General features: G+C 41.0%; 1 protein-coding gene across 5 annotated transcripts in view; it reads left to right on the top strand.

Moving 5' to 3' along the window:
• The window catches only part of rerea (arginine-glutamic acid dipeptide (RE) repeats a), a 188,663-nt gene that overhangs the window by 137,340 nt on the left and 26,955 nt on the right, over positions 1–24,368 (top strand). For 3 of the 5 annotated variants that reach the window (XM_077615585.1, XM_077615591.1, XM_077615578.1), the window contains exons 4-10: positions 1,574–1,679; positions 5,067–5,163; positions 6,049–6,153; positions 10,389–10,437; positions 11,929–12,053; positions 13,230–13,329; positions 14,084–14,182. In XM_077615585.1, the coding sequence (XP_077471711.1) occupies positions 1,574–1,679; positions 5,067–5,163; positions 6,049–6,153; positions 10,389–10,437; positions 11,929–12,053; positions 13,230–13,329; positions 14,084–14,182 (681 nt within the window). Of the gene's footprint in view, positions 1–1,573; positions 1,680–5,066; positions 5,164–6,048; positions 6,154–7,454; positions 7,756–10,388; positions 10,438–11,928; positions 12,054–13,229; positions 13,330–14,083; positions 14,183–24,368 lie in introns of those variants that run through there. The other 2 variants (XM_077615605.1, XM_077615599.1) reach the window with 1 other exon arrangement.

Genomic DNA, 24,368 nt, shown 5'->3' with positions numbered 1-24,368 from the left:
ACTACCACCACTACTACTACCACCACTAACTACTACTACTACCACTACTACTGCTGCTACTACTACTACTACAGCTCAATCCAATGAATCTATCCCTCTATTTCTCTTCTTGGGGTCCCTCCGTTTTTGAGGGTGTGTGGGCCAAGCCACGTTTCACCTCTGGCAGGAACAGACTAAAAACCCCGTGTTCGCGAGAGGCCTTGTATTCATTGGCCTCACAGTCGGCGGGGAAGTTTCTCCCAGCAGTTGGACTCCATCATTTCTTCATTTTATCTGTTTTCTTTGATGGCTGTCACAAAAGCGGAACAACGTAACAACATTTTATACCCCCCTCCCTTGACGCTCCATATTTTATCGCCGCACATTTTCATAGCCTCATCATAATTGAAAGCTGTGTTTTTCTCACACATCCACTCCACATGTGGCACTTTGCCGTCCCCGCCGTCCCTCCCACTTTTGCCCGAGAGGGCTCGACGCCACTCGCCGCTTCCGTCTCTCAATCTAATTTGGACACTTGGCAGAGGAAGAGAAATTCTACCTCTTCTCAAATAACCATTTTATTTCATCCTTAGCATTCTATTAGCTCAACCGCAGGCTATTTTGCTTATTTCTTGCAATATTTACGTCTTTCTTGATATTTTAATTATGCATAACCATCGGCTAACTACTTGTTTTTCCGCGCTCGTCCGGAAGCCAATCACGCCTTTAACGTCAATAGACTGTTTGGGGGGGTTAAGACAAATTTGCGGGGGGCTACGTTTTTTATTCTCACAGCAACTGAGTGATATTCTGCCTTTGTCCGTTACTTGTGAAATCAAACGCTCCCCCAGAGGAGGAAAATAGACTGGAGGTCTTGGAATAAGAGCGATTAAGCCAGGGAAGGGGCGGAGTCAGTAAAAAATGGGAGAGGTGGTCTCAGCCCGGTGACATAACCGAACAATATACAGTAAATATCATAACTCTGACCTCACCTTCCGCCACGTACCGATGGAGAAACACAAAATGGGGGACGTACGTACATACATCTCCCTCATTTCTCCGCCTCCCATGGCGGCGTTCACGTACACCCGATGATGTCACAGACCGGCGGTCTGGCGTCAAACTGCAGCGACGCTCACTTGACTTTATGTGAGGTGCAATAAAAAAAATAAAAAATAAACATAACATGAAATGAAAACACTATTTTAGCCCTCTTCATGCCTCACTCACCTCAGTCTCCCTCCCCCATTTCTTTGCCTCTCCATGTCTTCTCACCCCTTTGCTTCCACCTGCCGGCCATACAAAGAATTACAGTCCGTCTCCGCACTGTACTCCATCACCCGACCAGTAGATGGCGGTATTTTGCGACATAACGTTCGATAAAAATATACCACAACATGAAAAGATCCAATAAACTCCCACTTTTGCTTGTGACAATGAACCCCCCCCCTCCCCCACACCTCTTTGATTGATTTAAATGAAGCTGTAAATGACTTCCAACCGCATATAATGGATTTACTGCCTAGCAACAGTGTTGACAGGAAGCTAAATGGCGCCATTATGATCAAACAAAATGTCTGTCTGTGCGTTACAGAGTAAACGAGACCATCTGCTGATGAATGTGAAATGGTACTACCGCCAATCAGAAGTGCCCGACTCGGTCTACCAGCACCTGGTGCAGGATCGCAACAATGAAAATGGTAAACACACACACACACACACACACACACACATTTACACACATATGTACACACACGTCTATTCTCCAGATGTGTAAAGGCTACGAGAACAAGCTACGGTTTGCATTTCAAATGGAAAGCGTATCTTAGTGTCCTGGGGAGAGGATCTTATTCGCCGCTGCTACGCTGTTCCCATGGCAACGCTGTCAAGTGTTAATAACCACCGGTGTCATGCGGCTCTCGAGCCGATGCGCCAGTCGCTCTTCAAATCATCAACTTCACTCCGAGCAAACACAATTTTTCCTTTAAAAATAAAAAAAAACATCCCCGTAAAAGAGCAACTTTTTTTTTTTTGCGTTTTGGAAGCCACTGATGACAATAGACGTCCAAGTTGTATTGAGTGGGAGGGCTGTGGGTGATTGATTAATACCGTATTTGCCGGGTTATAATCTGATGAAGACGGATTGAGTGGGAGGGATGTGGGCGATTGATTAATAGCGGATTTGCCGGATTATAATCTGCTAAAGACGTGAAATGCATAATAATGATTTATAAAAGTCGCACTGGAGTATGAGTCACAATTTGGGGGGAGGTTTATTTGATAAAATATGACAATAAGAGACATGGCATTGTGAAAGGCAATTTAAATATTAAATAAAAGTAGAATAGAAAACAACAGGCTGAATCAGTGGACGGCGTGCTAACGTTAAATGAAGCATGAACAATGAACTGACAATGTGCCTGCTATGTTTTGCAAAAGGTCAATTGTCAACGCGGGCTAGAGCTCCCTCTTGCGGTTAGGTCTGGAAATAACACGTGAAATGATATTCAGTAATCCCTCGAATATTGTTGTTAATGTAGACCAGACATGGCCCCGATAATCGAAAAAAACACAAAGTAGGGTCATTCCTATTATATTTTTTTTAAATAAAGATTCTGCTTATGAGTTTCAGCATGGATTTTAACACTTTTAATTTTAAAAAAATAATTGGTAGCGGAAAAAAAAATCAAGTAGTGAATTCGCGATAAGTGAAGACGTGATAATCAAGGGATTACTGTACTGTATTTTCTCGCATACAGGCCATATTTGTCGCTAAAAAAATGATAACTGAATTGATGGTAGGGCTTATATGCGCACAAATTAGACTTGACATGCCCCAAACTGCAAGGTAACAAAGACCAATGCGACTGAAATGCTCATTTATTTCAAAATAGAGAAAATACAAACAGTTAAAACACTAAACAAAATTTATTTTGACGTCTATGAATGAAATTCCAGAAAAAAATAAACCATATCTGCATAAAAGGTGAAAAAAACTCACTTGTACCTGCCATTGCTCGCATTTAAACACATGCCTAGAGCTCCCTCTTGTGGTTCAATGTGAAAATAACATGTGTAATGATTTAGTAATGTTTGAAATATTTCAAACACAAATTGGACCTCTGGACCATGGGAAAAAAACTGAGATTTATAATCCGGAAACTACATTATATATGTATATCTATGTGTATATGTATGTACATATACACATACACATAGATACTATAGATATATGTTTATGTATATGTATAGAAATAATATTTTTACATTTATTTTTTATTATTATTATTTTTACACTAAACGTGGGAGAAGATTGAGATGTTTTGTAGACCTTCTGACCTCAAACTCACTCTTTAAATAAGGAGGTAATGTGTACACTGTGTTGTTGACACTTTCTGTATGTGCACTAAGCTGCTCTCAGTTCCCCTCCCCAGGATGCAAACGCCCCTAAATATATACGTTTGGCGTGGCCTAGATCCTGAGGTCAAATGCATAAACAAACCAAGTTCCGACGAAAGCGGGGGTCGACGGCAAGGCTTCGTTTGTAGCGTTTGTTTTCGCGACCAAACGGCGCGTATTTATCCAGTAAAAGTGTCGAAGCGTGCCGGGATTATTAGGATTAATGTTCCAAGGCCGCGGGTATATTGTGGTCTCGCTCGGCCTGTCACAACAAGTCGAGCCATCCGTCAAAGTAGCGCCTCATTCTCTGCGCTGATCACGTCTCCACATCCACCCGTCCGTCCCCGAGGGTCTTCTCACATCTAGTGTGGTGGTCTTTCCCCAGGTGAACACATTTTATTGACGGGATTGTATTGTACTATTCGGGCTGTTTCATGAACTTCCTGCAAATGCACTTGTGACTCCGATGATTTTAGGAGTTCTTTCATTCATTTTCTGAACCCCTTATCCTCACAAGGGTCGCGGGGGGTGCTGGAACCTATCCCAGCTTACTATGTGCACCAGTTGGGGGACAGCCTGAATTGTTGGTCAGCCAATCGCAGGGCACAATGAGACAAACAACCAATCACTCTTAGCTAGCGGCAATTTAGTGTTCAATTAGCCTAGCATGCATGTTTTGGGGATGTGGGAGGAGACCGGAGTACCCGGAGAAACCCCACGCAAGCCCGGGGAGAACATGCAAACGCCACATAGTGAGGACCCACCTGGGATCGAACTCTCAACCGCAAAACTGTGAGGCTGATGCGCTAACCACAAGGAGACAGACAACTTATCACTATTAGTTAGCAGTAATTTAGTGTTCAATTAGCCTAGTATGCATGTTTTGGGGATGTGGGAGGAAACCGGAGTACACGGAGAAAACCCACGCAAGCCCGGGGAGAACATGCAAACGCCACATAGTGAGGACCCACCTGGGATCGAACCCTCAACTGCAAAACTGTGAGGCTGACGCGCTAACCACAAGGAGACAGACAACTAATCACTCTTAGCTAGCAGTAATTTAGTGTTCAATTAGCCTAGCATGCATGTTTTGGGGATGTGGGAGGAAACCGGAGTACCCGGAGAAAACCCACACATGCCCGGGGAGAACATGTAAACGCCACATAGTGAGGACCCACCTGGGATCGAACCCTCAACTGCAAAACTGTGAGGCTGACGCGCTAACCACAAGAAGACAGACAACTAATCACTCTTAGCTAGCAGTAATTTAGTGTTCAATTAGCATAGCATGCATGTTTCTTGGATGTGGGTGGAAACCGGAGTACTAAAATTAGTAGTAAAATTTATCTCATCTCGCTTTATCCTCACGTGGGTCGCCGTAGCCTATCCCACCTGACTTCGGGGCAGAAGCGGGGGACACCCTGAATTGGTGGCTAGCCAATCGCAGGACACAACAACACAAACAACCAATCAGTCATAGCTAGGGGCAATTTAGTGTCCAATCAGCTTACTATGCATGTCTTTGGGATGTGGGAGGAAACCGGAGTACCGGAGAAAACCCACACAGGCCCGGGGAGAATATGCAAACTCCACACAGGTGGACCGACCTGGATTTGAACCCAAGTTTCCCACCGTGAGGACATGCTAACCACTCACTGTTAAAAAAAATTCCTCATTTTATTTTTTAGACTCCGGACGTGAGTTGGTGATCACAGACCCAGTGGTCAGGAGTCGAGAACTCTTCATATCGGACTACGTGGACACTTACCACGCTGCTGCTCTCAGGTAAGCTAGCAGGACTCTTTGGAAAAATTCTGCACAAATGCTGCACTTTCTTACGTAATCAGTGTCATCGCCTGACAAATTGAATACATACGGCTAAATACTGGATGATTTACGCTACCGAAAAATTGCATTTTACCCTTTCCCGTCCTAATATAGCAAAATTAGCTTTCTGAGATCATTCCTATATTTATGACCTGCTGGTTTAGAACCAAAAGACAATTGTTGCACTATTAAAAAATATATATTTTGAGAAATTGGTGTTTAACAAATAAAAGATTGAGTTTACACACTTAGAGAAAGTGAAGAAATTGAAATCCAATCAGTCTATTAGGATCCGACAGCCATTTCTGGCCATTATAAAAAAAATTCAACTCTCTACGTTGCACGGTTTGGACAAACGTAGCGTGAGAATCTTAACATACACACACACACCCATAAATCACACTTTATAAGGGTTTTGTCTTGAAAAATGAACTTTTTGAAGTTTCAGGGTCGAAAAAAGTCCAGTAAAATGTCTATCTTTAGTTTATATTGATAATTTATTCACGATGGCGAGGGATGACATCACCTAACATGTTTTTTTTTTTTTTTACTAAATGTGGGAAGCCTGGCGCTAACTTCAAAATGTAGCATAGCATTTTTGCTACTTAGGCCTGTCATGAGACGGTTTGAATTTTCGTAAAAAATGGCGGCCCTGAAAGTATACTTGTATAATGACAAGAAAAGCATTAATTTTAATTCAATTCAATTATTTTTGTCTTTAATCAAAGTTCTTTCATCCAATAGAAATGTTCCAATGCAAATCAGCAAGCCCACCCTGCTTCTTTTACAGAAAGACCTCATTTTGAATAACATTTGTCTAATTGTTTTTCTGCTCTTCCACAGGGGGAAATGCAACATTTCGCATTTCTCCGATATTTTTGCTGCCCGGGAGTTCAAAGCCCGAATCGACTCCTTTTTCTATATCCTGGGTTACAACCCGGAGACCAGGTAAGGACAATTTCTTTTTACTATCAACCCATGCACAGTTTTGACATGGCTGCTTATGTAGGATTATATGATATTATAGTGATCAGTGTGTCTATTTTGACTAACAAAGTCCTCCTAATTAGATTTTATGAAGTTACCTTATTGTTTTACAACTGTTTTGTGGGTTGAACTGTTGTTGGTATATTTCATTTTCTTTTTTTTTAATTGCACAGGTTCTTTTATGCAATTTTGGGCAGTCTGTAGTGGCTCGCTCCATTTTATGAGTGCTTTTGTTTTGATACGAATGTGGTAGAACGCTTGACTGTGGAGACTGGCACCATCTGATGGACTCTCTGAGGAAGAGCGTTACTATGAATTATATAGAGTCCAGCATACTAATTCACCGAGGCAATTTCCAAAATGTTATTGGAAATTTGTGTGGAACGGTTGACTGTAGAGAAGGGCGTCCTCTGATGGAATGTTTGAGGAACAGACACTTAATTATTACAGTTGAACATACATATTCATTTCCAAAATGGTGTTGGGAATTTGTTTGTGTAGAACTGTGACTGTAGAGAAGGGTGCCCTCTGCTGGACTTTTTGAGGAACAGTCACTTTTAATGATTACAGTCCATCATATTAATTTCCAAAATGTTGTTGGGAATTTGTGTAGAACTGTTGACTGTACAGAAGAGCGCCATCTGCTGGACTTTCTGAGGAAGAGTCACTTTTAATTATTACAGTCCAGTTTACATATTCCAGACAATTTCCAAAATGTTGTTGGGAATTTGTTTATATGGTACCATTGACTGTTGAGAATGGCGCCATCTGCTGGACATTCTGGGGAACCCTCGCTTAATTATTACACTGAATATATTCATCCAGGCAATTTCCAAAATGTTGTAGGAAATTTCTTTGTACGGTACAATTGACTGTTGAGAACGGCGCCATCTGCTGGACGTTCTGGGGAACACTCGCTTAATTATTACACTTAATATATTCATCCAGACAATCTCCAAAATGTTGTTGGGAATTTATTTGTGCAGAGCGGTTGACGGTAGAAACTGGCGCCATCTGGTGGACCTTGTGGGTAGATGCCCCTCTGAGGAAGATAGTCACTATTAATTATTAGAATGTAGTATTATCGATTTATAAGGGCTTATTAAAGCGTTGCATGGAGAAGGTTAGCAAATGGCGACATTGTATCTATCCGAGCCCCGTTTTTTTCCCCCTCGTTTGGTATTCCGAGCGCGCAGCAGCCTCGCAATTGCACCCGTGTTTATGATGGCGCAGACACGCGCGGAGGGGGTCGTGGCTCGCGGGTGGAGAGGGGCAACGATTTCCGTCTCGTGCGTGCGTGTGTCTGCGCCTCTGGTTGGCCGCTCTCCGCCGAGGGGTCGCGGCACATGCTCAGTGGCGTCCCCGTAAACGGCGAGGCGAGGCGAGCAGACGGCGGAGGTCACGCCACCGAGTCGGTCGGCGCACGCCTCTCCATTTTTACAGCACCCACGACGGTGCGCGACGGACGGGGAGGGGGTGGTGGCGTCGGCGTCGTTCACACGCAGCGACACCCGCTAGAGAGGGCTCCATGTCGGACACGGACGACTTGTTCAGCCCGCGGAGGTAGGTGGAACCGAGCTAGCGAGTGAGGGAGCTTCTTCTAACCGCTCTAGCGGTGCCTCTCCTCGGCTGTCACGGGGGAGCTTCCCGTCGAACTGCGATAGCCGAAATGCTAACGCGATTAGCCGTCGTCGCAGACGCGAGGAGCTAGCGGGAGGGGGCTCCATTTTGTAGCTTCTGTTTACTATGGGATGCCGCGGCGCTAAGGGGGCTGCGCACAAAAGCTCGCCGCTTCCGCGACGCCTGTTAAAGGCGTTCGAGTGCCGCCGCGCCGCGTCGCGCAACCCGGCTCTCTCCTCTTGTTTTTACTCTGCTGTAATTATGTCAGTGCTCCACATGCTCTCGTCGCTATTGGTTGGAATTGATAAAGGGGCGGGGCCAGGGTTGATTACGAGTAAGGGTAATCGTGTTCCAGACGTGACCGTCGGGCTTTTGTTGCCAGATTTTTTTCCGGAAGTAAAAAAAAAAACAGTGTCGTGCTAAGTGAGCTAGCTTAGAAAAATAGCTGACACATTTTCCCTCCTAGCTAATTAGCGACGAGGGCATTTTTAAACTATTTTAATACGTGCCGTAATCTGAACAGGCGTGTTTTCAATCAATAACTTTCTGACCCACTTATGTTTGATTTATTTAACAAAGGGACAACACACATTAATGAAGATATTCAGGTAAATATGGAAGATTATAACCAAACACTAATTTCTAACTTTAGTCCATTGGGCAGGTTGGTGTTAATTAAAAACATGACAAAATCAATAAGGGAGCGGAAAAAAAATATTCTGGGGGTGCCGGAGCCTATCCCAGCTAACTACGGTCACCAGGCAAGGGGAGCCCTGAATCAATAGCCAGCCAATAACAGGGCACAAGGAGACAAAGGACAACCAATCATAGCTAGTGTTCAACCAGCTAGCCTAGCATGCATGTTTATGGGATGAAAAATAAAAATATAACAATACAATAGCATTATAATAAGGAAAAGTTGATAGCCACACAATTTTAAGAAATGCAGTCAGTTCAGTGTAAGCCAAAAAATGTTATTTATTTAATTTATATTTTATTTAATGAGTGAGAAATTGCTACGGGTATGCTAATCTGACAGAACAGTCAATTTAATCCCCCAATCAACCTTAGCTATTTATTTTATTTCATGCATACTTGTGAATTAATGTACTTAAAACTAATGAGGGGGACAGAATTAATTGGATTATATATTTTTTTTAAATGACAATGATACATTTCTTTTTAGACAGTTATTTCATGCCTAGATTGTGTTTATTTGATAAACTAGTTAATTTATTTTATACATGTTACCAGAAAAATATATATAAATATATAAAACACACACACACACACAAAAATAAGATTTTAAAATAATATAATTAATAAAAATAATGTAATCACATCATGTGCCACCATCACAATGGCAAAAATACAGGTTTTTATCATTTCTGCACCTCTCCTTTCTCCGTCTGAATTTCAAAATGAATAAAACTTATTATTCCCATAAAAGTACACATTTCTTCAATCTAGTAACATCTTTAAATCCCCGTATATTTTTTTTAAACTTTTCATATAGAGCGCCGCCGTCCAAAAAACCCGTTTGAACCTCCACGTATTTATCTGGCAACGATCGACCACGAAAAATTCTCGTCGTCCATTTTTTAATCTGAACTTCAAGTCTCTACAGTAATTATTTTGACTGGGCTCGTTATAGTTTCTTATTTCCTCTAATAAAAAAAACCAAGATGGCCGCCGAGAAAACAGTGAGTCAAGCAAGAATCTGTCTGGTAAAATTTGAAGCTTTCGGGACTATAAAGGGACCAAAAGAGCCTCTCGTGTTACAGCCGGGCCTCCGTGATGGAGTGTTAGCTTTCTCGTGGTGCAAATCACACTGACACATTCTGGGCTGCCCTGCTCACGACTTTATGAAAATCAGCGCCGTTGCCCCGGGCAACCGCGGGGAACGGCTTTTCAGAAGGAATGGCTTGTCATTTTCTTTAATCCGCTGCAGCTGGAGATTCGGAACACTATTATTAAAGTGCGGTCGCTATGGCGACCAACGTTTGCACCGGTAGCATTGCTTTTCTATTAGAGCAGGGGTAAGGAACCTAATGGCTCGGGAGCCACATGTGGCTCTTTTACTGGGTTCATATGGGTCCCCGCTAACCTGTAAGGTCAAATATGGAAACCGCCCAGTGAGAGAGTCGCCGCCACATCTAGCGCGCTTATAATATTTTTTTTTTCATTACAGTGGTACCTCGAGATACGAGCTTAATTCGTTACGGGACGGAGCTCTTATGTTGATTTACTCGTAACTCAAATGAACGTTTCCCATAGAAATGAACTAAAGACAAATTAATTGGTTTCAACCCTCTGAAAAAACACCTAAAACAGGATATTGGATTGGAAAAAATGTTTTTATTTGTTCTAATTCGCCATCTATTAACAAAGTAACACATGACTAGTGGTTTAATACGACTAAAATTTATTTAATAGTACTAAAAACAAAAAAAAATGCAACGCTCCGGGGCACCACTGTATATAATATAGTATATATAATATATAAATATACTATGTACTGTCCCTTTATGAAAGAAATCAAACTCAATAGTATTTGCTTTTTTTTGTCTCCACAGGCGGCTAAACAGCACTCAGGGGGAAATCCGGGTGGGCCCCAGTCACCAAGTAAGTTCTCACCTGCATTGACAAGACTACTACGACCACCACTATTACTACTACCTCCACTACTACTACTAAGACTACTACGACCACCACTACTACGACCACCACTACTACTAAGACTACTACCACCACCACTACTACTACTACTATTACTACTGCCACTACTACTACTACTACCATCACCACCACATCACTACTACCTACCACTACTACTACTAATACCACTACCACCACCACTAGTACTAATGCTACTACTACCACCACCATCACTACTATTACTAATACCACTACCACCACCACCATGAGTACTAATACTACTACCGCTACTACTACCATTCCCGCAACTGCCCCTACCACCACCACTACTACTAAGACTACTACGACCACCACTACTACTACCATTCCCGCAACTGCCCCTACCACCACCACTACTACTAAGACTACTACGACCACCACTACTACTAAGACTACTACCACCACCACTGCTACTATTACTACTGCCACTACTACTACTACCACCACCACATCACTACTACCTACTACTACTACCACCACCACATCACTACTACCTACCACTACTACTAATACCACTACCACCACCACTAGTACTAATGCTACTACTACTACCACCACCATCACTACTATTACTAATACTACTACCACCACTACCACCACCACCACCATGAGTACTAATACTACTACCACCACTACCACCACCACCATGAGTACTAATACTACTACCACTACTACTACCATTCCCACAACTGCCCCTACCACCACCACCATGAGTACTAATACTACTACCACTACTACTACCATTCCCACAACTGCCCCTACCACCACCACCATGAGTACTAATACTACTACCACCACTACCACCACCACCATGAGTACTAATACTACTACCACCACTACCACCACCACCATGAGTACTAATACTACTACCACTACTACTACCATTCCCACAACTGCCCCTACCACTACTACTAAGACTACTACGACCACCACTACTACTAAGACTACTACCACCACCACCACTACTACTATTACTACTGCCACTACTACTACTACTCTACTACTACTACCACCACCACCACATCCCGCATCTTCAATTCAATCACCCAACGCGTTGTTTTACCGTAAAAAAAATCATTCTTTTGTATTTTAATTTTTTAATGTACTCGAATCATTATTACTATTTTATTTTGACATGTAATGTATAGAAAAGGAATGTTTACATGTTTGCTAATGGCAGCGAGTACTCAAATCCATTATGCTAGCCGGATTTGCTAGCCAAAAAATGCTACCACCAAATCATTTACTACCTAACGTCATTAGTCGTGTCGAGTAGCCTAAAAAGGAAATTTCAGTAACCTGTCGCTCGGAGCGAATGTTTGACGACAGGTTTGGAAAGCGGATCTTTTTCTTCGAGCTTGTTGGCTATTTGTAGCGTGACACCATCTGTCCGACTCCGTCTCCCCCGGACCTAATTAGGCAAAGCTTCCGGAGCTCCAGCCTTTCCCCTCCTCCGGCGGTCAGGCCGTCACGGAGAACGAAGAACTGGTCTGGATGCCCGGAGTCAACGACTGTGACCTTCTCATGTACCTCAGAGCCGCAAGGTGAATATTAGCCCAATTAGCTAGCATACGCGGAGCTATCAAATTTCAAAATGAGTCCAAAGCTGCGCATTGAAGGCAGAAAATAATTCATGTGGGGGCATTTTTTTTAGGTTAGGGGTTAAAGTTTTACTCATTTATTGAGTCGCTTATCCTCCATAAGGGTCGCAGGGGGTGCTGGGGTTTATCCCAGTTAACTACCGACACCCTGAATCGGCAGCCAGCCAATCACAGGGCACAGCCAATCATAGCTAGGGGCAATTTACTTGGTTATTTTTGTCTTTTGGCCTTGTCGTGGTTCGTTTAGCTGGAATGCTAAGCTAATACCATTTTTTTAAATAATTGTTCATTATTTAGTGCTATATACAATTTTTTTGTTTTCATATTTGAATTCTTGCATTCAAAGTGAGCAGTTTACTCTAAAAACGGAGAAAATGTCACAATAAAAGCCAATTGCTTATCCTAACAAGGGTCGCTGGGGGTGCTGGGGTCTATCCCGGATAACTACCGAAACTCTGAATCGACAGCCAGCCAATCACAGGGCACAAGGAGACGGACAACCAATCATAGCTAGGGGCAATTTAATTGAATGTTATTTTTGTCTTTTGGCCCTGTCGTGGTTGGTTTAGCTGGAATGCTAAGCTAATGTTATTTTTAAATAACTGACGTTATTGAGTGCTATATACCGTTTAAGATGTTTTATTTTGTTTTCATATTTGAAATCTTGCATTTAAAGTGAGCAGTTTACTCCAAAAATGGAGAAAATTTCACAATAAAAGTCAATCGCGTATCCCAACAAGGGTCGCTGGGGGTGCTGGAGCCTATCCCAGCTGACGTGGGACACTCAATCGGTGGCCAGCCGATCAAAGGGCACAATGAGACAAACAACTACTCACAGTTAGGCACAATTTAGCGTAGAGTTAGCATTGCATGCATGCTTTTGGGATATGGGAGGAAACCGGAGTACCCGCAGAAAACCAGACAAACTCCACACAGTGAGGACCCACCTGGGATCGAACCCTCGACCCAAGAACTGAGTTTTTTCATTATCTTAAACTGTAGCGTCAAGATTAATTGGAATCGAATGACGATCCGGCCTGATGTGAAGCAATGCTAAGTGTGAACTTAGCATCATTTTCCAGTCGCCGTTCTCATGTTGATTAATCGCTGCATCCACAGGAGCATGGCCGCCTTTGCGGGGATGTGCGACGGAGGATCGACGGAGGACGGGTGTTTAGCGGCCTCTCGAGACGACACTACATTAAACGCACTCAACACAGTAAGGACAAACCTTCCTTAATCACGGCTGACATTATATACGTAGCCCGGGAGCTAGCATAGCGGCTTCCCGAACGCCTATTTCGAGAGCTCCTCCCTTAATGGACCATTTTATTGATACAGTAATACCTTGAGATACGAGTACAATTCCGATCAAATGTTTGCCTTGAGATACGAGTACAATTCTGATCAAATGTTTGCCTTGAGATACGAGTACAATTCCTGATCAAGTGTTTGCCTCGAGATACGAGTACAATCCTGATCATATGTTTGCCTTGAGATACGAGTACTCTTCCGATCAGATGTTTGCCTTGAGATATGAGTACAATTCTGATAAGATGTTTGCCTTAAGATACGAGTACAATTCTGATCAAATGTTTGCCTCGAGATACCAGTACAAATTCTGATCGTGATTGCCTCGAGATATGAGTACACTTCTGATCGAGTGTTTGCCTTGAGATAAGAGTACACTTCTGATCGAGTGTTTGCCTTGAGATAAGAGTACTCTTCTGATCAGATGTTTGCCTTGAGATAAGAGTACAATTCTAATCAAATGTTTGCCTTGAAATACGAGTACAATTCTGATCGTGTTTGCCTTGAGATACGAGTACAATTCTGATCAAATGTTTGCCTTGAGATATGAGTACAATTCTGATCAAATGTTTGCCTTGAGATACAAGACAAATTTTGAGATACGAGACAGCCGGGTGACCGAGACATGTTTATTTTTTTTATTTTTTAACTCCTCCCCCCAGCTCCATGAGAGCAGCTACGACGCGGGTAAAGCTCTCCAAAGGCTGGTGAAGAAGCCGGTACCAAAGTTGATTGAGAAGTGCTGGTCTGAAGATGAAGTGGTAAGAGCGCACTCTTCATTTGCATACACGAGCCGGGAAATTATTTACCGTATTTTCTCGCGTATACGCCATATTTGTGGCAAAAAAAAATCATTACTGAATCGAGGGTACGGCTTATATGCGCACAAATTAGACTTGACATGCACAAAATGCCAAAACTCCACCAATACGGTCATTTATTTCAAATATTAGTAGGCAAAAGGGTAAACAAAATTTATTTTGATGTCTATGAATCAAATTAGGGTCGCAGAAAAAAAAACTAGAATTTTGTAACCTGAAAATGTCGTACCTGGGGGCATTCATAAGTAGAGTGGTACCTCCACATACGAGTGCCCGACATACGAGCAATTTGAGATACATGTAAAATTTCGGGCAAATATTTATCTTGGGATACGAGACAAATTTTGATAGACGAGCGGACGCGAGAGGCTGCTCATAAGAACATCATGGCCACTGTCTTTCCCGTCCCAACTCCCTAGTTTAATGTCTTGACAAGCACTGGGCGGAGCCTTGCATTTTTTCAGTGTTTTTTCCCCTTTAGTCAGTGCGAATGGCGGAGCTTGTTCGCTAATACGAGAGGAGTATATACTACTTCTCGTTAGCAAGTGGTCGTGCGTTATCCTATTGTGAGGACATTTGTGTGCATCATTTTTGGAATATTTTGAAGGGAAGACAAAAGCAAACAACCCTTGATAGGTTGCATCTGAAAGTCAGGGTGGAGGCGGGGCCAATAGAGCCAACCCGGGAGATGAAAGGTATCAAAATGTCAAACAAAATTTGAATTAAGATTAGTGTAAGGTTCGATTAAACTTATTTTTGAGTGTGCCTGCATCGTAATCCAAGTTCATTTATATTTGTTTATGTTATGCTACGAGCGCGTTGCCGTGCAAAAAGTCTCCCTTCCGCGAAATCTGTCTAATTGTAGTACTATTAAACACATTTGAGTACTATTAAACACATTTTAGTACTATTAAACACATTTTAGTACTATTAAACACATTTAAGTACTAGTAAACACATTTTAGTACTATTAAACACATTTTAGTACTAGTAAACACATTTTAGTACTAGTAAACACATTTTAGTACTAGTAAACACATTTTAGTACTAGTAAACACATTTTAGTACTAGTAAACACATTTTAGTACTAGTAAACACATTTTAGTACTAGTAAACACATTTTAGTACTAGTAAACACATTTCAGTACTAGTAAACACATTTTAGTACTAGTAAACACATTTTATTAAACACATTTTACTACTATTAAACACATTTTACTACTATTAAACAAATTATAGTACTATTAAATACATTTTAGTACCAGTAAACACATTTTAGTACCAGTAAACACATTTTAGTACTAGTAAACACATTTTAGTACTATCAAACCACTATTTATTTGTTACTTTGTTAATAGATGGCGATTTAGAACAAATAAAACATTTTTTTTCCAATCCAATATCCACTTTTTTGGTGTTTTTTCAGAGGGTTGGAACGAATTAATTTGTTTTTAATTCATTTCTATGGGAAACGTTCATTTGAGTTATGAGTAAATCGACATACGAGCTCAGTCCCGGAACGAATTAAGCTCATATCTCGAGGTACCACTGTAGAGGTATGACTGTATACTCGACGTGTTCCTTAATTGACAGAGGCGAGTGGATGCCTGTAGAGGGAGCCGTCGAGAGTGAGTTGAGGCTGAAGTTTGCCTTTTAGTCAGCCGAGTCTCCCGAAAGGAAACATCAGGGAAAACACTTTAAGGCTCCTCCTGGCCTCCAAAGCAGCTGCATCCGCTTTATCGCTCACCGAATAAATCTTTAGGGCGGAAGTCTGGAGAGCGCCTGTAATCTTATCCGCCATTTCAATCCAGTCGGAAAATGGCGGACGGGGGGGACGGCCCGTGTCACTCGGTGCTTATTACTCAAGTGGAATACATTCCTTGTGAAGGGTCTTTTGCCAAATCTGTTTTTTTAATCACTATTTCAGTTAGGCTGCCAGAATAAATCAGCTGATTAATTGACAGATTTTCTAATTGATAATTTGTAGAAATTGTATTCTATTTTAAAACGTTAAATGCAAATATGCTCTTTGGTTTTTCTTAGTTTTTTGTTTTTTTATTTATAATTTGTTCATCAAAAAGGGAAGACATTAATATTATATATATTTTTTAAAGTATTTTAACCTTTTCTTTTTTTTAAATACAAAGGAAAACCAGTAAATATTAAAAACTAAAATGAGAAGAGTAAATATCTTCAGTTTTATTTATTTTAAAAAAAAATTGATTCTTAAAACATATTTTGGTTTAGAATTTTTTTGAAAAAAACACTACATGTTCAAATAATAATTATTATTATTTTAATAAAACGGAAAATCGGCAAATAAACACTAAAATGAGAAAAGAGTAAACATGTTCAGTTTTATTTGTTTTTTAATTTTAATTTTTATTCTTAAAACATTTTTGGTTAAAAAAAGTATTTTTTTATTCACTTAATAAAAATAAGTGGAAACCTGGAAATATATATTTTTTCAGCCTTTAAGAATGTATTCTTTTTTTAAAAATTAAATTACTAAAAAATAAGTGGAAACCTGGAAAGAAATATTTTTTTCAGCTTTTAAGAATGTATTTATTTTTTTACTATAAACAAACTATTTTTTTTTAAATGAAAGAAATGTGCATTCATTTTCAAAAGGGAAAACTTTTCAATTTTAAATGTAATTCCTAAACCATGAAGTTGACACGCTTCAATTTCGCGGGCCACACAAAACCATATGGCGGTCCGGATCTGGCCCCCGAGCCGCCACTTTGTCACCACCATGGCGTGGTTTCTCCAGGTAGAGCTTCATTATCCTCGTCTGCTTCTGCTCTTGCCCCGCCCCCTTCCGAGCCTCTCACTGTATGTATGAGAGATGTGAACGCTTGTGACAGCGAGCGCTGGCGGAATGATTGCGTTGGCCCGACTCAAGGTCACCCGTCACCCTCCGCTTTGACTCGCGCGCATCAAACGGGAAAGAGCTGCTGCAGCCTAATCCTGGCCATCCACTCCACTCTTGAAATAATGGATGAATACGGTCTGTACTAGGGGTGCTCAATACCTGGATCGTGATTGGCAGATGGCATGACAGTTACTGTATTTTCTGCACTATGTATAAGGCGCATCTTCACTGAATGGCCTATTTTAAAATGTTGTTTTATTCATAAGGTGCACCGAATTATAAGTAGTAGTGATGGTAGTGGTGGTAGTAGTCTTAGTAGTAGTAGCGATTGTGGTGGTGATTGTAGTAGTCGTTGTCGTCGTAGTAGTAGTAGTCTTAGTAGTAGTAGTAATAGTAGTAGTAGTAGTCTTGTAGTAGTAGTAGTCTTGTAGTAGTAGTAGTCTTAGTAGTAGTGGTAGTCTTAGTAGTAGCGGTTGTGGTGCTAGTAGTAGTCGTCTTAGTAGTAGTAGTAGCGGTTGTGGTGCTAGTAGTAGTAGTAGTCATCTTAGTAGTAGTAGTAGTCATCTTAGTAGTAGTAGTAGTCATCTTAGTAGTAGTCTTAGTAGTAGTAGCGGTTGTGGTGATGGTAGTAGTAGTACTAGTGGTTGTGGTGGTGGTAGTAGTCTTAGTAGTAGTAGTAGTTGTAGTAGCGGTTGTGGTGCTAATAATAGTAGTAGTCTTAGTAGTAGTAGTCTTAGTAGTCATAGTAGTAGTCTTAGTAGTAGTAGTAGTCTTAGTAATAGTAGTAGTCTTAGTAGTAGTAGTCTTAGTAGTAGTAGTCTTAGTAGTAGTAGTCTTAGTAGTAGTCTTAGTAGTAGTCTTAGTAGTAGTCTTAGTAGTAGTAGTAGTCTTAGTAGTAGTCTTAGTAGTAGTAGTCTTAGTAGTAGTAGTTGTAGTAGTAGCGGTTGTGATGCTAGTAATAGTAGTAGTAGTCTTAGTAGTAGTAGTCGTAGTAGTACTAGTCGTAGTAGTAGTAGTCTTAGTAGTAGTAGTCGTAGTAGTACTAGTCGTAGTAGTAGTAGTCTTAGTAGTAGTAGCAATTGTAGTGATAGTAGTAGTGGTGGTAGTAATAGTGGTGGTGGTAGTAGTCTTACTAGTAGTAGTAGTGGTAGCAGTATTAGTACTCGTGGTGGTAGTTGTATTTGTAGTTGTATCAGTGGTGGTAATAGTGATGGTGGTGGTGGCAGTGGTTTTAGTAGTAGTAGTAGTAGTAGTGGTGATGGTGGTGGTAGTGGTATTAGTGGTGGTGGCAGTAGTATTAGTAGTGGCTGTAGTAATACTTGGAGAAGTAGTAGTAGGGGATTGTGTTACACATCAACTAGATGGAGCTGTAGTAGTAATAAGTATTTGAGTGCTTCTGCGTCATCTCAACATGAAACTGTGTTTTTATTAATAATTAATACTTCAAACCTGATTCAGGTTACTGTGATCCAGTCATATTAGCCTGCTAAAAGCTGACTAAAAATGACAAAATGAGCTGTCGCTTTCTTCCACGTCAACAAAATGCAAAACTACGTTTGCTAGAAAAAGTACAAAATAAATAACACAAAACATATCTGTCTTTCATTCAAAAATGAAGACGATTGAGCCTTCTCAATTCACATAGCAATCACGCTAACGGCCACGTAAACAAACAGCAGCGGCTGCACTTTTTGCAGTCTGTCACCGTGTCACCAAGATGAACGACTGCGGTGGGCTTGGAGGTCTATATTCCCCAGCCAGACGCACCGTGCCACGGCTTATCTCCTCCGCCCTTGTCTTCACTTGATGGATGTTTCCAGCTGGCTGCCAACTCCCTTGAGCTGGAAAGGAAACCGAGGGGAGACTCGTGCCAGCCACCCTCCTCGTGTTGTCTACAACAAAAACTTTAATATTATCGTTTACATCCACCGATTGATAAAGCCGCTTGATGAGTCCATATTTCGTGTTTCAGTGTCAGGGTCCATTAGTACTAGACTATCACGTCCCCTTTTGTAGTAGTGAAGTCGCGATAAACGAGGGATTACTGTATATTTAAAAAATTAAGATCGTAACGCTCTTGCTACTCGAGCTCAACACTGAAGTAAAAAAAAAAAAATTTTAATAGGGATGACCCTACATGGCAATTTTTCGATTATGGCGGCCATGTTTGGTCTACATTAACCGCGATATTCGAGGGATTACTGTATATCAAGGGTGTCAGACTCGGGTTGGTTCGCGGGCCGCGTTAACGTCAACTCGATTTCATGTGGGCCGGAACATTTTAGATATAATATTTAGATTAGTTTTATAAATGGATTAAAAGCCCTGAATATTGAGGTTTTTTTTTAGATCTATAAGAATGTTTATTTTAGCTTTTTATAAATTTTTAGATTTTACAAAATGAGTTTTGAACTAAAAATACTGAAAAATTGTATTAAAAAATTACAATTATTGATTTAAAAGGGGGAACACAGTAATACCTTGACATACGAGTGCCCCAACATACGACCCATTTGAGATACGAGTACAATTCTGATCAAATGTTTGCCTTGAGATACGAGATACATTTTGAGATACGAGCATATGAGACAGCCGGTTCGCCGAGACGTGAAAGTCTCGCCGCATCTCCCTCGTGTAAAGATATCTCAAGATAAATATTTGCTCAAAACTTTACTCGTATCTCAAATTACTCGTATGTCGGGGTACCACTGTATTGTTTACATAGTTAAACCATATTTTGCTCGTCATTAGTTGACAATAAAGTTTGTACTTTAGCAGATCTTGACTTGACATCATTTTATTGATACAGTAATACCTTGACATACGAGTGCCACAACATACGAGCCATTTGAGATACGAGTACAATTCCGATCAAATGTCTGCCTTGAGATACGAGCATATGAGACAGCCGGGTTGCCGAGACGTGACAGTCTCGCCGCATCTCCCTCGTGTAAAGATATCTCAAAATAAATATTTGCTCAAAACTTTACTCGTATCTCAAATTGCTTCTATCTCAAATTACTCGTATGTCGAGGTATGACTGTATTGTTTACATAGTTAAACCATATTTTGCTTGTCATTAGTTGACAATAAAGATTGGATTTTAGCAGATCTTCACATGACATTTTATTGATACAGTAATACCTTGACATATGAGTGCCACAACATACGAGCCATTTGAGATACGAGTACAATTCCGATCAAATGTCTGCCTTGAGATACGAGATACATTTTGAGATACGAGCATATGAGACAGCCTGGTTGCCGAGACGTGACAGTCTCGCCGCATCTCCCTCGTGTAAAGATATCTCAAAATAAATATTTGCTCAAAACTTTACTCGTATCTCAAATTGCTTCTATCTCAAATTACTCGTATGTCGAGGTATGACTGTATTGTTTACATAGTTAAACCATATTTTGCTCGTCATTAGTTGACAATAAAGTTTGGATTTTAGCAGATCTTCACATGACATTTTATTGATACAGTAATACCTTGATATACGAGCCATTTGAGATACGAGTACAATTCTGATCAAATGTTTGCCTTGAGATACGACATACATTTTGAGATACGAGCATACGAGACGTGAAAGTCTCGCCGCATCTCCCTCCTGTAAAGATATCTCAAGATAAATATTTGCTCAAAACTCGTATCTCAAATTGCTTCTATCTCAAATTACTCGTATGTCGAGGTATGACTGTATTGTTTACATAGTTAAACCATATTTTGCTCGTCATTAGTTGACAATAAAGTTTGGATTTTAGCAGATCTTCACATGACATTTTATTGATACAGTAATACCTTGATATACGAGCCATTTGAGATACGAGTACAATTCTGATCAAATGTTTGCCTTGAGATACGACATACATTTTGAGATACGAGCATACGAGACGTGAAAGTCTCGCCGCATCTCCCTCCTGTAAAGTTATCTCAAGATAAATATTTGCTCAAAACTCGTATCTCAAATTGCTCGTATGTCAAGGTATGACTGTATGTTCATTTACATGTGCTGTCCCTCTTTAAAGAAGTCAAACTCAAACTCTAAACCAGTTCCATGACTTCCAGCATTGTGCGATTAAGCAGGAAGTGGCCATAGGCGAGAAAGACCTTTTGAGTTTTTTCCGTCCCCCCTCTTTGTCCCCCCCTCGTCCACCTCACAATGGAGACAGGAAACTCGGGGCGGTCCCGAATGCGCCTCCTTTCTGGAACGCCATTTCTGCACGGCGGCGCCTTGCCATTTGGTCGCCCTCCCAGCCTTAAGCCCCCCCCCCCTCTTCTTTTTTCCTCTCCCACTTCTCCGAACCCCGCCTCCGGCGCCGAGTTGCCCGGCAACGGGGGGGCCGAGCCATAGGAGCAGGGGCAGAGCGACTCGGGGCGCAGATTGGCGGATGATTTATTAGCTCGGCTGGAGAGCGGCGAGCCGAAATGGAGTCTTAAAACCGGAGCCGACGTGTAGAGAGGGAGGCGGCGAGGGAAGGGGAAAAAAAACTCCAGTGACGAAGAGGTGGGGGGGAGCACATGACAGACTCTAAATTATATAGTTGGGAACGTAATTAAGGTGACATAATTAGGACGGAGATAGAAAGAGAGCTCAAGCTCATGGCTAACTTTTTCTCAGTTTGTTAGCTTGCCGTTTTGGGTTAAAAACTGAAGCGTTCCGGGTCAAAAATTGGACACTTTTCGAGTGAGTTGCACTTTTTAGTTGGCAAACTCATCCGTCAGGCGTGGTTTGACGTGCTGGTTGTCGACGGCGCCATCTGGTGGCTAATCAAATACCTCACCGTGAGTCGGAATTTAGGTAACGGAACCATTTCAGTTTTTATATCTGGCTATTTATGTCGTTAACATCTAGTCCAGGGGTTGGGAAACAATGCTCATGAGCCACACATGGCTCTTTTGATGGGTGCTCGCTAGCCTGTAAGCTAAAATGTACCGATAGCACCGTCATTTTTATTTCATACTCTCGTGGGTACTCATTGATTAGCAATAATGTAACAATTTTGTTATAAAAAAAATGTGAGACTTTTCGATCTGAAGTGTTGAAATGACTTAAAAGGCAACCTGTGGTTCGCGAGCCATATGTGGCTGTTTTGATGGGTGCTTACGGCTGTCCGCTAACCTGTAAAAAAATGTACCTCTAGATTAGATTTGATTAAATTAGATTAGATAACTTCATTCATCCCGTATTCGGGTAATTTCATTGTCACGGTAGCAAGAGGGTGAAAATACAGACATTTTACTCTTATGGATGCTAATTGATTAGCAATAGCGTAAAAATGTTGTTTAAAAAAATCTGAGACTTCTGTTCAAAGTGTTGAAATTTACCAAAATATGGGTAGGCAACCTATGGCTTGCGAGCCACATGTGGCTCTTTTGATGGGTGCATAAGGCTGTCCTGTAAGCTCAAATGTGCCATTGTTCATTTCATACTCTTACGGATGCTAATTGATTAGCAACAGCGTTAAAAAAAATGTCTAAAAATTCTGAGAGTTTTCTATTCAAAGTGTTGAAATTTACCCAAAAAAAGGAACCTATGGCTCGCGAGCCACATGTGGCTCTTTTGGTGGGTGTCTGCTAACCTGTAAGCTAAAAATGTACCTCAAATTTTTATTTCCTACTCTCATGGATACTCATTGATTAGCAAGAGTAAAAAAAAATGTCCAAAAAATTCTGAGACTTTTTGTACTTTTAGCGTTGAAATGACCGAAAATAAAAGCACACATTTTCATGTATTTTGACTTTTAAAGAAATAGCATTTTGAAAAAATGGCTTCCCAACTCCTGTTTTTTTAGATGGTAATTTTTTTGTGGACCGTGGATCAAATGAAAGAATTTACCTATAAAGTACTCCTCTACTTACAAAATTCCTAGTTACGAAAACAAATTGTAAGTAGAGGTCCCACTGTATATCCGTGAAGATGTTCAAAACTACACTTTAGCTTCCATTTTGTCCTTTTAAAGGGATGAAAGAATTTACCTATAAAATACTTCTCTACTTACAAAAAATTCCAAGTTACGAAAAAAAATTGTAAGTAGAGGTCTCTATCATTTTGTCCTTTAAAAGGATGAAAAAAAATTACCTATAAAATACTCCTCTACTTACAAAAATCCAAGTTACGAAAAAAATTGTAAGTAGAGTTCTCACTGTCATTTTGTCCTTTAAAAGGGATGAAAGAATTTACCTATAAAATACTCCTCTACTTACAATAATCCAAGTTGCGAAAAAAAATTGTAAGTAGAGGTCTCACTGTCATTTTGTCCTTTAAAAGGGATGAAAGAATGTACCTATAAAGTACTCCTCTACTTACAAAAATCCAAATTACGAAAAAAAATTGTAAGTAGAGGTTTCACTGTCATTTTGTCCTTTAAAAGGGATGAAATAATTTACCTATAAAATACTCCTCTACTTACAAAAAATCAAGTTATAAAGAAATTTGTAAGTAGAGGTCTCACTGTATATCCAATAAGATGTTCAAAACTACACTTTACCTATCATTTTGTCCTTTAAAAGTCTTGAAATAACAAAAAAAACAGCAGTTATTTTCATATATTCTAAATTCTGAATGTAACCCAAGCAAAAACATTGAAAAATATGCCAAAAATATTTGACCCTTGACCTCCTCCTTAGCTATACATCTCCTTTATTTCCAACCAAATTCCCCTCCAGCATCCCCTGCGTCCAATTCCCTCCATTTCTTCCCCATTTAAATCACAATAAAGACCGTTGTTTATAGCCGTCTCTCATATTTCCATCATTTTCTCCCTGGTAAACATTGTTTTGGTTACATAACCTTCAGCGTGCGGCATGGAAAATAAACTCCTAAACTCCGTGTCTGGTTTTCGTTCTCGCCCCCGTCCCCCTTTTCCACGTCCGAGAACCTTTCCCCAGGCGTGGCGTATTTCCTCAGCCTCCCTTCACGCTTTCATGTCTCTTGAACGTCTCGTCGCAGACCCCAACCGCGGGTATTCACGTCGTCTGAACCCCGGCTTTCCCGCGCACGGACAGACGGCAAAAGCGCCAAAACTCCGGTCCGGGTTTTATCTCCAGCTCCGAAAAACCAGAGGCTCTCTTGCAGAAAGATCACATGTAAAGCCTTCCCCTTTGTAGTGGAAGAGCGAGGGTGACAAGCTATTTCTTGCTGTCCCCCCCTCCACCACGCCCCCCCCCCCCCCCCCCCCCCCAAAAAAAAAAAAAAAAACAAGAGGGGGGAAAGCGGCCGCGGAACATCGGAGTCGTCGTGGATTTAC

The sequence above is a fragment of the Stigmatopora argus genome, chromosome 1 (genome assembly GCF_051989625.1).
Source record: "Stigmatopora argus isolate UIUO_Sarg chromosome 1, RoL_Sarg_1.0, whole genome shotgun sequence".
In the NCBI taxonomy this organism is placed as follows: domain Eukaryota; kingdom Metazoa; phylum Chordata; class Actinopteri; order Syngnathiformes; family Syngnathidae; genus Stigmatopora; species Stigmatopora argus.
This window is presented reverse-complemented; position numbering and strand designations above follow the sequence as displayed.